The sequence below is a fragment of the Stegastes partitus genome, unplaced genomic scaffold (genome assembly GCF_000690725.1).
Source record: "Stegastes partitus isolate 25-593 unplaced genomic scaffold, Stegastes_partitus-1.0.2 Scaffold3653, whole genome shotgun sequence".
Lineage (NCBI taxonomy): Eukaryota > Metazoa > Chordata > Actinopteri > Pomacentridae > Stegastes > Stegastes partitus.
Window position 1 is genome coordinate 62,105 of NW_007581384.1, and position 14,613 is coordinate 76,717.

General features: G+C 41.1%; 2 protein-coding genes across 4 annotated transcripts in view; one reads left to right on the forward strand and one right to left on the reverse strand.

The window, feature by feature from the left end:
* Window positions 1-8,808, reverse strand: part of ttc7a (tetratricopeptide repeat domain 7A) — a 63,557-nt gene extending 54,749 nt beyond the window's left edge. Inside the window, exons 1-4 of the mRNA XM_008306412.1 lie at window positions 8,752-8,808; window positions 7,170-7,356; window positions 2,062-2,225; window positions 1,744-1,912 (exon numbers count right to left, since the gene is read on the reverse strand). Of these exons, the coding sequence (XP_008304634.1) occupies window positions 1,744-1,912; window positions 2,062-2,225; window positions 7,170-7,356; window positions 8,752-8,808 (577 nt within the window). The remainder of the gene's footprint in view (window positions 1-1,743; window positions 1,913-2,061; window positions 2,226-7,169; window positions 7,357-8,751) is intronic.
* A 591-nt stretch (window positions 8,809-9,399) lies between these two features.
* On the forward strand, window positions 9,400-12,338 carry mcfd2 (multiple coagulation factor deficiency 2, ER cargo receptor complex subunit). 3 transcript variants are annotated; one of them, XM_008306413.1, is made up of 4 exons: window positions 9,400-9,485; window positions 10,112-10,309; window positions 10,465-10,624; window positions 11,957-12,338. In XM_008306413.1, exons 2-4 carry the CDS (start codon window positions 10,116-10,118, stop codon window positions 12,083-12,085), a joined length of 483 nt encoding a protein of 160 aa, XP_008304635.1. In that variant the 5' UTR covers window positions 9,400-9,485; window positions 10,112-10,115; the 3' UTR covers window positions 12,086-12,338. The 3 variants fall into 3 exon arrangements, with proteins under 3 accessions (XP_008304635.1, XP_008304636.1, XP_008304637.1); XM_008306414.1 differs by having other exon boundaries at window positions 9,403-9,485; window positions 10,083-10,309; XM_008306415.1 differs by having other exon boundaries at window positions 9,410-9,485; window positions 10,115-10,309.
* The last annotated feature ends 2,275 nt before the right edge of the window (window positions 12,339-14,613 follow it).

Sequence of the window (14,613 nt, forward strand, 5' to 3'; positions counted from 1 at the left end):
CTGTGGAGGGGCGGGGGATCAAACCGGCAACCTTGCGATTGGAGGGCAACCCGCTCTACCACCTGAGCCACAGCCGCCCTATTTCACTGCAACAGAAATCCTCTACAACACTTCAGATAGCTGTCACTTTGTCCAGGACTGGCCACCCCAGCAAATTCAACCCAGAAGCAGCTGCAAAAAAATTGTCCCAAGAATAGCAAAGTTTAATCACAGCGTCTGCAGGTAGCTCTGCAGCTGTTGGTGCTAAAGGGCTGCATCTACAATTAGAAAGAGACTGCACAAATTTGACATGCATGATTAGCTTTTGCTGTTCAAAAAGAACACTGAAGAAAAATGAATGTTTACCTGTGAGGAGCATAAAGGCAAAGAGAAGGCCTTTAGGAACAATGTGCTCCAGACAGATGAATCAACAATATAGTTGTTTTGTCACAGTAACAGTAGAGATGTTCGGTGCAGAACAAAGGCCACGTCTCAGGAGTGAAACCTCAGACCAACTATGAAGCATGGTGATGAAAATGTTTTGAACTTGCTACGCTGCCTCAAGGGCTGGGCAGCTTTCAGTCATTCATTCAAACTATTAATTCTGCATCATATCATAAAGTGCTTGAAGATAGCGTGAGGCCATCAGTCCAATAGTTGAGGGTCAACAGGAAGTGGACGTTCCAACAGGAAAATGATCCGTAGCACACTATCAGATCTATGGAATGGCTCAAAACTAAGAAACTGAGGGTTATGGAATGACCTCGTCAAGAAAATAAAGCCCAGATTTGAATGGCGTTGAAATGTTGTGGTGATATGATTTGAAACCGGCATCTAGAAACTGAAGAAACCTTACAGGAAGTGTGGTCAAATTTTTCAGCCAGGGGACATCAGAGACTGGTTGATAATTATGTAAAACACCCACAAGAAGTTATTTCTGCTAAAGGAGCCAATATGGACTTCTGAGACTACCTTATTCTGTAACCAATGTTTCAAAAAGGATCAAACATTTGCTTGTCCAAATAGAAGCCAACGCGTTTCCACTTCTTCATATGACTGTATATTTGCATCTGTGCTGTCCAAATTATTTACTGTTTTGCCATGAACCCCCATGCTTCCTGCCAGGTCTATCATTGCCCCCCTTCCCCATCTGAGTGTGTGTGTTGTCGGGACATTATTTTAGTCTCACAACATGAATGACATGAATGTACAGTACAGTGTAAAAAAAAAAGATACCTGTGCATTTAATACATTCAACACAGTGTGCAGGATTTTTTTATTCTGCAGAATACTGACCCTCTCTTTGGTGTACCTGCAAAAACACTGGATGTGTGAGTCTCTTTGCTAACGCTGTTCTCACCAAAGTAACTGCTGAGATCTGCTGAGTCCAGTGGGGCAAGAAAGGAGCTGGCAGACGATCAGACGAGATATAAACAAACTAGTGGAGTAGAAAGATTATCTGAACCACTTTCTGAGGTAAAACTGAGGGCGAGTACACCGAAAATATCTGTTGTAATCCCTCATTGCACAAGAAGTCTGCACATGCTGAACTACAGTCCGTGCAACAGGTAAGACCTTCAGGATTAAGATCATATTTTGACCGTTCACCTTCATTTTTTCTTTCATATAACTTTGTTGGAAGTTTGTTAAATCCTTGTACATTTTTGTCCCTTTGGGTTTTTGGTGATGCTATGCTCCCAAGAAATATTACAATGTGTGCCATGTTGATGGTCCCAACTGGAACAATAAAATGATGACGGCTACCTTTAATCACGAACGCCTCGGCCAGCAGGCGGAGGTGGTAGACCGGCTGGTCGTCCTGCGTCAACTCCTCCAGTCCCACCCTTGCACACATTCCCTGGGCATCCCGGTAGCGACCCTGCACGTAGTGCACTTTGGCCATCAGCAGCAGAGCCTCGTTCAAGTACCTGGGCTGAAATAAACAGAAATGAATGGCTGGAAATGGAATTGTAGAAAAGATTTCAATGTTTTGAGGCTTAATGATTTCAGTACTTTGTCTATTTGGTCAAACAGGCTTTAAAGAGACAGAAAGGAAGCTATAGGAACCCAGATTAGACTGACTGTGAGACGGCCTCGGCTCAGGATGGTGTTGAGGAGGCCTTTAGCCCTGCTCAGTTTGGGCTGGGTCTTGTCCATCAATGGTGTGGAGCTCCATAACAGATCCATGTTTTCCTGCAGGCACTCCTCCAGCAGCGCCTCGGCCATCAACAGCGTCCCGTAATCATCTGAGGGGTTGGGATTGAAAAAGTCAAAGGGAGTTTTTTGGAGTAGGTCTGAGCTCAAGGTCACAGGTCATTTGTTTCTGTAGCCAAAGCAAACCTTTCTCAGTCCATTAAAAACAGCACCACCAGCACAGGGAGAGCAGTTCAAATATGTCTCAGACCTGAGGTCTATTTAGAAACTGCAGTTTCCATTTCCCTCATACTTTCCTTAAATAGCTTCAACATTGTAATCATATGATAAACACTCCCATCCACCTACTCTGAATGGAGATATTACAGATGTGGGAGAGAAACCTGGTCTGACTGAGCCTTACATTCAGCCAGTGTCCAGTAGGCAGTCTCAGTTTCAGTGTATACACGAACTCGATTAAAGCTTTCCTGTTTAGTTTTTTCATTCTGTGTGTGTGAGTGTTCAGGGGCCAACTCTGCAAGAAGTGTTTATGCCCTGATATACTTGACATATTTGCGAGTTCGTTTTATCAGCAGAGCCAAGGCTAAACCCATCACTCTGGGGAAGGTGGGGGATAAACAGCAGCTCGTGTCTCAGCCTATGACCACAGTAAGAGCTATTTAACGATTTGGAGCCCAGACTTTGGAAAGAGTCAATGTTGCAATAAAGAAACTGAGAGGTTACACTGTTGAGATAAAGGTTTTCTAGGTACAGCGCGAGAGGATTGATCAAGTAATAAAAGAAAACTCACTCAGGCTCCCTTACACGAGGTTGTCTCTGAACATTTATATCCTCTCACCAGCTACGATTCTCTCCGGAATCCAGAAGTCATCATGTCATTAACTGTTGTAATGTTATGAATGTAATTACATCTCCTGTTATCAACCTCCTCTTCGGTTTGCAATTTCCTCTGTTTTCAAAAGACATTTAAAGCCCCGCCTGAATAAGACGAGAGTGATGAATGTTATGTGTGTCGAGGCGAAGAAGACCAATCAGCAATAAACAGTATTTTTATATTAATTATCGGAACCCCCAAAAACTCACTGGTGGGTTTTATTTTAAATCAACAAAAATTACACGATTTATCAGAGCAAGAAACTGTATAAACAGACAGAACCACCTGCTTTTAACTTTTCTGAGGGTAAATAAATGTATACAGCTCCATCAGAAAAAAACTTTTATTCTAAAGATCTCACTTGAACATTACTAGTATGAGGAATGGCTGTATTTTAGCCTCTTGCTACCGTTTTTCCAATATTGGTGACACCCGTGGGCACAATGAAAAACGTTGTACATCTTGATTCAGTTTTTTTCCCTTTTTTTCAAATCAATAATAAAATCAATTTTACTGTAATAATTAATGGCAGGGCCTCAAGTTGGAGCAGTAGTTAGCACCAGTTCTCATCCCGGTGAGGACATCCGGGATCTTTCTGCGAGGAGTTTGCATGTTCTCCCCATGCAGCGTGGGTTCTCTACGGGTTCTCCAGCTTCCTCCCAAAAACATGTTGAGGTTAACTGGTGATTCTAAATTGTCCGTAGGTGTGAATGTGAGTGTGCTTGGTTGTCTGAGTCAGCTGGGATAGACTCCAGCGACCCTAGTGAGGATTAAGGGGTGTAGACATGATGGATGGATGGATGGATGGATGGATGGATGGATGGATGGATGGATGGATGGATGATTAATGGCATCATAGCTACGTCATACTGCACAGAAGACATTTCTGAGTTCTCTCTACTTCTAGCCATGGTTGTGCTGTTTGCATAAAGGCGAAGGACTTTATATTGTGGTAGAAAATGCTTTGAGTTCAGGAGGTTAACAATGGATGACTGTGATAGGGGTCAGTAATTACATTGAACCTAAAGAAATTAAGCGTTTATATGAGAATTTCAACATGTTGCAGCTCATTGCTTGTCCAGCCAAGATCTTTTAGTTTTGTTTAGATACAGTCGACCTCTGCAACTGTTATTACAGAAAAAGTTCTATAAACCCACTGAACACTACTGTGGCCATCACCTAGCCATAGTTAGCCTTCGTGTATTAGCACGACTGTCCTCACAGAGCTAGCACGAACCACTTTTCTTAAAGCTAATTAATGGCAATGTTCCCCTTCATAAAGTAATTTAAAACACTTTGGGTTGTTCTGACGGTACTTTCAAAATCTTGAAGACTCTTATGACTGCCTGGAAATATTTTATTTACTGCATAAAGAACACTTTCTTTTTTTCTCTCTGTTATCAGTTGAGGTTTTTGGCGGGACATACAACTTGGGAAATGATTTAAAATCTTGCTTCGATTATTCAGTGGATAGAATTTATTTATTTTTTATTCATTTTAAGGCTAAACATCTTAACAATATGCGAACAATGGTAAGTATTTTAGCCTCGTCCTTATGCTAATATATGAGGCTAAACTGAGGCGAGCAGCCCCTGACAACAGGAAGCTACAGTTACCTACTAGCTAGCTAGCTAGTAAAAACAGTGGCGCGTGTAGCAGCTAAGTAGCCAAAAATTTGGCTCAGAAGTCAGTGGAGATTAAAAAAAAAACTAAACGGACATCTCATATATAAGATTTACACTCAGGTGGATAGAAATACGACTCCAAAATGAGCATTAAAAATACATTCTTTATAAGCACTGGTGGTGTAAACCAGTGTTAGCTAACATGTTAGCTACATCGACTATAAAGTTGATGTAGCTAAGGGTTGCAGTGGCAGCTTGGTTCTGCTGCCCTCATGTGGCCAGAAAATGTTACTGCTGTTTAAATGTCCTGCCACTGAAACCATCCAGCAGCAACACTGCAAGATCCAGAGTGTTTTACCTGTTTGGATGTTTCAAATGCTCTGTTGCACTTTTAATAGAGTTTTTATTTTTATTTTATTTTTTTTCTTGCTATTTTATTATTTATATCACCTTTTAACTTTTTTTCTTGTGACCATTTTCTTCTTGTTGTTAAATCTTACATTAATTCTTCTGTAATTTTTTTTGAAAATTTTAATTGTATTAAAATGGAGGTTAAAAATACAGTTCTGAAATTTTAATACTGCTAAGTATTTCATTCTTGTTTTTTCTTTTGTGAGCCTTAAAAAAAAAAAAAAAAAAAGTCCCATTTAAAAGCTATCTGTGTGCAGTAGGGCTACATCTAACAGTTATTGTCTTCATATATTAATCTGTTAATTTATTTGTTGTTGTTGTTGTAAAGTCAGAAAAAAGTCTGTAAGTGTTTCCCAAAGTCCAAGATGGTGTAATCAAATGCCTTGTTTTTTCCACAACCCAAAGGTGTTCGGTTTACTGTCATTAAGGAGGAAAGAAACCAAAAATGATTACATATTGACTTTTTTTTTTTTTTTTTTTTAAAGTTACTCAGACCAGTTAATCAACTATCAAAACAGTTGGCAATTACTTTTAATTGTTGGCAATTAATCAACTATTTTGATGAATTGTTGCAGCTCTGTTGAGCATTGAGCCACCAAAGGCAGGGAAGACGAATACTAGTAAACATGGAAGTGAACAACACATTTTATAAAGTAGGCATCGCATTAATGTAATGTAGAAGCTGCAATGTGGTTCTTAGACTTTAAGGACACACATGATGAATTCTGGTCAGAAAAGCTGGATGGGAACATACATTTTTTGGTTTGCAAGAAAGCTCCACAGGGTACCTTTAAATATAATTCTGGAAATAAGAGTTATTTTTATAGAAGAATATAAGTCCCCTGGGTGACTAAAACTCCCAAATTGTAGTAGAAAATATGAGATCACTTGAGGACAGTGGAATTAAGGACTAGTGGTGTGCTTTAGCCATTTTTGCTCTTTTGACATCACACCAGACTCCATCACAACGTCACAGAACTGTAAATGATCCAAAGACAAACAGTTGAAACTAAAAGGAAATAAGAATGCAGAGTACACCACCTACTGCAGCTTTTTTTTTTTTTTTTACTGATTTACTATTGGGTGGAAGTTTAACTGCTTATTGCTTTAGCTGCTGTGAAGTTCCTCTATCTGTAATCTAAAGCCAACCCTCCTGATGCACCGCGTACACTCGCCGTCAGATCTAATGTGAACCACGCATGCACGCAGTAACACCACATTAATTTAACACCTGAGCGCGTGTGCAGGCAGCTCTGCAACATCAGCCGGTCGTGAGCACAATAACAGCAGAATATAGCAGCCGGGTCACCTGAACCCGTATTTACTCTGCTGACTTGAGGGGTGGAGGCAGGTGCATTAGTGACTTACCGGAGCAATGCTTTATGAGGCACACAATGATAAGTGTGTTTGCATTTCTTTGAGGACGTGTACAATGTAGAATGATGTCAAGGGTATAAACGCAGGCAGGTAATGGTCTATTGGAACATTTTTTTGTTTTGCATGAGCCATAGCAGGTGTTGTCCTGCATGTGGAAGGTCGTGCAATAGCTTTGATCACACACACACACACTCATTCAATGTGTGTACTGTAAACTTCCCACCTGACATTTTACTACCATCTGCAACCCCTCTGTGACCCCTGATCTGACCCACTGGGACACATATAAGACAGTTAATACTATTTATGGATAGATCTGTAGAGGAAACATTCAACAACAGTGAGCCTCTCTATCTTGTTGAGTCCAAGGTCCAACTTGTGGGCAGTGTGATCCCAGCACTACAACAAATACCAGGACTAACACTTCAGGATTCTCGCACAGTGTTCTTCCAAATTAGTCCAAAAAATAAATGCTGTGATTGTTAATATTTGGTGACTCCAGTGCAAATGTCAAAACATTTACAACATCAAGGATTTTTATGAAAACTACTGACTCTGGCAACAACTTCCTGAAGCTCCCAGTAAAACATGTGGAATTTAAACAACCTTTGGCAGAATCCCACAGGGTTTAATCTGATCTTTTCTCTCTTTTAATGTAATTTTCTTTTACTTTCTATCTCAGTGAGTATTGTGAAAACAGCCAGACACACCTCAGCCTCCATGTGCACCTAAGCCCAGCTGTCACTCACCGTCCTCGTGGAAGCGCGCAGCCGTCATCTGCTCGACGATCGCCGGCATCTTGTCCCACTGACACTCGGCCCGGCAGCGCTCCAGGTCCGCTTCCAGCCGGACCTGGGTGAAGGAGACCCGGGATGCCATGGCCGCTCTGTCCCGGTGGTGACTGTACTCCCCGGACACGATGGGAGTAACTGCGGACTAGCAGGAGAAATAAATGTGTGATCTTTGAGTGCGGTGGAGGAGGAGGAGGAGGTGGAGGAGGGCTGGGCAGTGGGGTGGAGGTTATTACAGGCGCATAAAGTCATCAGCAGCACAACAGGACTTTTAATTGTCAGTGAGTGTGTTGCATTATTGTGACAGTATAGGGAGATATTTACATGTATGACTGTGGATCTGCAGTGAGAACACATTTAAAGACAATGCATCAGTGATCATGAATATTGCAGCAAATCACAAAACTTTTTTTTTTCCCACACAGACCATCAAACTAATTAACTATTAAATCAGTAAGCATTGGCAGGAATAACTCTTTTTGACACTCTGATCACATTATATAAAATAAATCCCTGTTCCTTTCCATCAGCTCTGCTCCACTATCATCCACTGACCTCATGTATGTTATATATTATATATAGTGTCACTAATAACTGTATTTATTGCTGACATTAGAATCTGCACAGTTGCACTTAACTTTGGTTCACTTTCAACATGCTCTCTTCCACATACAGCTCTACACGGGCTCTTTTTTTTTTCTTCTTTAACCTGTTGTTTACATGCATGTGTGTTTTTAGTCTGAGACCAAGGGCAAAAACTGAGTCAACTTCCTTGTTTGTGGACACGTACTTGACCAATAAAGCTGATTCTGACTCTGATTCATTGCCATGCGTGCTTTTATCCCTACATTTATAATTTTATGCATTTCTGTCAGAAGTTTTTTTCCCCCTCTTTAAATGAGTGTGGCGTTCTGAGAGGGCTTGATCTGTCGCAGTTTGAAGGAAGGGTAGTCTTCCCTCTTAAGACCCATGTCCCTAATCTTTTTCTGTTAACACTTTAACTGGATCAGGTAGGGCTTAACAAACAGCAGTTTGGAGGAAGCTGTGGTCCTACTGAAGCACAGTGTGCAACCTAATAGAGACAGGATACATGTAAACATACAGGGTGTATACATGGTGCCGTTTTCTTCTTTTAATTCATAAATGAGTTCATTGAGGAAAAAAAAAAAAAAACACTATTTGTAATTGCTTGGCTTGCTCCCTGATCTGGGTTCAGCACATTGGCAGGCCAACGCTGGCTAACCTCCTGGCTCAGTTACAAAATAATACATCTGTCAGCCTGTGACAGTCACTGTGACATGTAACTGGACTTTATCAAGCACAGGGTTGTGCAAATCAATGGATGCACAATAAACAGTGAAATGACATTTTTCATTGGGGGAAACTGCAGGGGCAAAGGAGAGGAATCACAGGAATCCACCAGCAGAATGAACATTTAGCCTTTACAACACAGCACAGGGTGGAGATACAAGAGGAACAAGGGTCACTGACTACTGACAGTCTACATCAGCTACTTTATGACATTAAAAAAAAAAAAAACCTCAAGCATCTTGAACAGGGATTTAGGAGCGTCATTCTCCCTCTGGAAAGTTGACATTTGCTTGTCATGAGCGACTCTTCACCCTCTTCTGTGAAACGTCCACTACACAGCGTGTCTCTGTACAGTTTGTGTCTGACAGCTGAGCGGCGGCTCCGCTCCCCCCAGCTGATCCAATCAAAGAGTCACCACGAACTTAGTTTCCCTGTAAAGATAGTTCACGACGAAAAATGATTGTGCTTTATTGAAAACCCGCGTATTAATGAAATGTAATTATGAATATTTTGTCGGCTAAACTAAGAACTAGCTTGTGTAAGTGATATCTAATTTACTGGAGTTATTTTACGGCTTAATGACGTACAAAACAAATAACGTGAATTATTTAGCCACTTAGCCGTTTCTTGGTGGGTTTTCTTGCATCATTATTTTTTATGTATCCTTTAACAATATGCAGAGATAATTACAGAGTACAATAAAATTAAGTTTTGTCTAAAGCCGCTAAAAAGTCTGAAACTATCGTCTCTCAAGCGAAATTTCGGTAACTACTGGAGGGTACTCTCTCGCTTCCTGTACATACTCTTTGATAATTCCAACCAATCACAATGAGCTGTCGTGTCCAAGCGGGTCTACGGCAACCCACGAGGCCCGTAAAAGCTCTGACTGATGATTGTTGCCAGCCAACTACTAAAACAACACAACTGCTCACGGACGCAGGCGAAGATACAAGTCGTTTGAAAGTATGTATTACACCAGTATTTGTACTAATTATATCATAGTAAATATTGGAGAAGTTTGCGTAATATATGGACAATGGCATTTTAGTGTCGTCCTGAAAGGAAGCTTCGTGCTAGCAAATCTTATTTTAGCTTTAAGCTAACGGTAATAAATCTTTGCGTCCATTTGGGGTATTTAACCAAGCTAGCATAATAATGTCACATCTGAGGATACAGAAAAGAACAACGATGTCCATGCACGTGTAGTGTATATAATGTTTGTCTATTGTTGTTCCATGAAAATGAACCTCTAACTATTACATAAACATATGGTATCAAGTTGTGACCACAGATTTATCTTCTTTAGTAGCATTATGTCGTTACTGTCTGATGCAGCCAACTCTTAAACAGTTGTTGCTCCAATTAGACGGTTATGTGGAAAATTTTCAGAAGATCATACCAATGTGAAAAAGTTTTATCACAGGGATGTATGAATGGAAAGTGTGATGGAAAACTGAATTATAGAATGCAGTAGCAGAGAATGCAACAGATGATATCGACCATAGATTTACAGAATCCAGCACACTAGCAGGGATTAACTTGCTGTCTCTGTGTCTCTAGCTGTTCATCCCGTCTGTCTCTCTTCCCAGCAGAATGACGAGTGGCAGGTGTAGTGTGCAGTGGGGGCGTCTGCTCCTCCTTCTGTCCTGCTCTCTGCTGTGCGTTCACTCTCAGGTGGATCCACACCACCACCCCCAGGAGCAGCAGCAGCCGCCTCCAATCATAGAAAGTGCAGCTCACGTCTCCCATCACGGTCGCCTAGACAAAAACATGGTCCAGGACAAAGAGTGAGTGATATCTCCTAATTCGAAGCGGGCGCTCTGCCATGTTGATACATGAGTCAGGACTGAACTTTGAACACTGTCAGTAGCAATGGTCCCATTCTGTGTAATCAAAAGCTGTGTGTGTGTGTGTGTGTGTGTTTGTACTTCTTTGCTGTCAGCCACATCATGGAGCATTTGGAGGGAGTGATAGACAAACCAGAGAAAGACATGACACCCCAGGAGCTTCAGCTGCACTATTTCAAGATGCACGATTATGATGGAAACAACCTGCTAGATGGGCTGGAGCTCGCCACAGCGATCACACATGTACACAAAGAGGTAACTATGCACATGCAATGAATTATGTCGCTGCTATTTAATTAGCGTATTTATCAAGCATAATAAAAACAAAATCATTTAGACAAAGTGCTTCCCCAGTAGAGAAATAAAATTGGTGTTGACAAATTCCCAAACAAGTGTAAATATTAAGATTAAGACCCAACAGTTATTTATTGTGTAGATGTACCAGAGTAATTTGAATGTTAAGGCATTACAAAATTATACATGCACAATGGAAGACATCCAAAGATTCACTATGAGCAGCATATTGGCGGAACTGGAGAGGAAGGAGTCCCTTTTACCAGAAAGAAACCACTAGTAGAAGCAGCTCAGGGAGGCTGGCCGTCTGGCTCGACCGGTTGCAGTGAGAGCACAATTCCGCATGACATAAATACCAGTAATACCAATAACATCTCGCTTCTTTGGTCGCTTTATTGTGATTCTTTTATCCAAATGCTGCCACTATCATCATGTGAACTGTACCTTCAGCTCAAAATGTATTTTACTTTGCATTTCATGGAGAACTGCAGTTCACAAAGTTGAAGTGTTTTTCATTTCAATCAAATTTTGCACAAAAATTAATTTGGGAATGAACTCACTAGATTTTATTGGATGTGACCTCACGAAATAAGAATTAATTTGCTAACTATGACACTTTTTTTTCCCCCACAAAAAACAATGGCATTTTATGTCTAAAACATCAAAATCAGGACAGACAGGCAGTGGTTAGCTCTGTTACCTCGCAGCAAGAAGGTCGCCGGTTCACGTGAGCACACCCGGGATCTTTCTGCGTGGAGTTTGCATGTTCTCCCCGTGCAGCGTGGGTTCTCTCTGGGTTCTCCGGCTTCCTCCCACAAGGTCCAAAAACATGTTGAGGTTAATTGGTGATTCTAAATTGTCCATAGGTGTGAATGTGAGTGTGCTTGGTTGTCTGTCTCTAAGTGTAGCCCTGTGATAGACTGGTGACCTGTCCAGGGTGTCTCCTGCCTTCACTCTAAGTCAGCTGGGATAGACTCCAGCCCCCCGCGACTCTTGTGAGGATTAAGCGGTGTATAGATAATGGATGGATGGATAGACCGGTTGAGAACCAACAAATAAACCCAACTATATGAAATAAAAATAAAATGGACCCAGAAAACCAAAAAAGCATCACTTTTAAGAAGCTTAACCTAACAAATATTTTAGATTTTTCTAACTGCTTTTCAAAACTAAAACACATTTTTAAGTAGTTATAAAATTATTGTCGCTTTTCTGTTATCACCACACATGTTGCCACTTAATCCGTGTGCCTGAATTCTGTTGTCCAGCATTTCGTTGTGCTATTCTTTCTAGGAGAGAGGAGAAAGTCAGCCAATAAAGGAGGACGACCTCATTGCTCTCATTGATGATGTTCTGAGGGACGATGACAAGAACAATGACGGCTACATAGATTATGCAGAGTTTGCCAAATCCCTGGAGTAGAGCATCTTTCTGTGTCTTCATGTTCACGACAACAGTGAGGAATGAGCAGAGAGGGGAAGGACCACCGGTGAGCGTACGTGGAGCCAAACTGAGAAGCTGCACCAACTTTTGGAAGACCATCATTTAATCTTCGCTTTGTTTCTCACAGGCGATCAATCAGGGTTATTGGTAATTCATGAAGCTAGTTTTTTCAAGTTCGCTTAAAACGGTTATTCTAGTTATTTAATAAACAACAAAAAAAGATGGAACAAAAGATGCCCCCTGTTTTAGTTTGACTCTGGTGTATGCTTACAGATGAGAGGAACATTTCTACACCCTCTGCTGAACTCATCATTAAAGGGTCAGTTCACCCACTTCCCAAAAATGTTTTCTACCTTACCTTTAGCAGTATGTAGCCATGTTAGCATCCTTTCAGTTGTGTGTGTGGGGAGCTTTTCAGATGCAGAATATAATGACGCACAATCCTTGTGAACTGTTTTCTACCAAAGTAACAACAGCCAGTACCCATATTGAAACATCAAAGCAACCTGGACACCTGATTGTAAAAAGAAATGCTGTTGTTGAGTTTTTTTAAAATGTAATGTTTCATGTTTTCACTATCAAGCACTAAATTTCATTCACAGCAGTGTCCGATTTCAAACCTATAAAACATTTTGGGTGAACTGATCCTTTGTATGTACAAGAGTTCTGTTAATGTGCGATCTTCTAGTGGTGCTACGTTTAATTCACTTTGGTAGCCCAGCAGCATCCAAACTGAATGTCATCACTTTAAATGGGCCAGATCCGTTTTAAAGACTCGTGTATATTAACTAGCGCACACTCATTTGATACTCAGCATAGTGGACCAAATGATTCCTTCTGTGAATCCATTTCATTTGCTGTTTGTTATCGATGGTGACACAAGCAGGTTGTTCCCATGATGACAGAAAGTGGCCTTGACTCGATTAGATGTACAGTGCGTGTATAAATCGGTAAACCAGTGTGAGGTCGCAGGCAGGACAGCACGGTGCTGAATGTTGCCAGCAGCGTGTCAGACAGTGCGGCGCCTCACGTTTCTCTCTGAGGTGGTTTTCGCTGTTTCTTTCATTATTACAACTACAAAATGAGCCAATCATTGTTCTCCTCACTAGTCGCTCAGCCAGCAGATACTTGACTTAAATCTGTCATCACAGAGTGAATGTAAAGCAGCACCGTACTGTGCGTTGCTGAATCTTCGTCACTGGATAAGCTAGACTAAAAGCACACTGGCTGATGCTGCTGCCGTTTCCAGTAAAGCACTTGAACACAACACATGTTTGCTTCAGACATTAGCTGCCTTTAAAACAGACATAGAAAAAAATATGTCACGTCAAATGTGTTGAATCCATCTGTGATTTCTTCATAAGTATGATTTTCTTTTTCATAGCAATGAATTCTATATTTTTGCCATCCAGTGTTGATATTTCAATCAATTCAGGTTGTTCAATGCAGATATTTAAAAAGCATAACAGATGCAACTGTGTTGTCTCTGGAATGTGAAATATTAAAAACCTGTAAACTGAATATGTTGTCATGTGGTGTTGTTGGCTGTTTGTGAGGGGAATTAGAGTGTTTGGTCCGGTCAGATCAAATGTATAAAATCACATTTAACACTTGTCATATGCAGATGTTTTTTCATGAAATCTAAAGGTTTTTATACGTCAGAGCTTGATTGTGTATCACAGATAAAAAAAATGCTGAGCAGCAGACTCCACATTGTATTTTGGCAGAAATACAGTAAAAATGGTTTATGTTTCAGTCCTGACTTATGTATCACTCATTCTGTGAGGACATCCACTAAAACTGTGATATTGTGAAGAAAATTCTCTTTTAGGGACATCAGGCAAGTCCCCATAATGTACAAAACATCCATCCATCCATTATCTATACACCGCTTAATCCTCACTAGGGTCATGGGGGGCTGGAGTCTATCCCAGCTGACTCAGGGTGAAGGCAGGTTCACCTGGACAGGTAACCAGTCTATCACAGGGCTACACTTAGAGACAGACAACCAAGCACACTCACATTCACACCTATGGACAATTTAGAATCACCAATTAACCTCAACATGTCTTTGGACTGTGTGGGAGGAAGCCGGAGAACCCGGAGAGAACCCATGCTGCACGGGGAGAACATGGAGCCTCCACGCAGAAAGATTCCGGTGCCCCCACTGGGACGCGAACCGGCAACCTTCTTGCTGCGAGGCAACAGTGCTAACCTCCAGCCCCCAGTGTAATGTCATCTGATTTAATGGAAGCACAACTGTGTGTGCATGTAGTCACTTCCTACACTGTCAGAGGCATTCTTCTAATTGTTATAGAAATGTTGCAGTTTGCATCACGTAACCTGTAAGTGTAGTATGGAACTATAACGGCCACGAGGTGCGGAAAAAAATGTAGCACGCCTTGACTTAAATCTTTACAAACTGCTTTCCAAGTTAAAAAAATTAACCAAAAAGGCCAAATTAAAGAAATTTTAATGCAAGGCAACAAAGATATCTGACAAACACT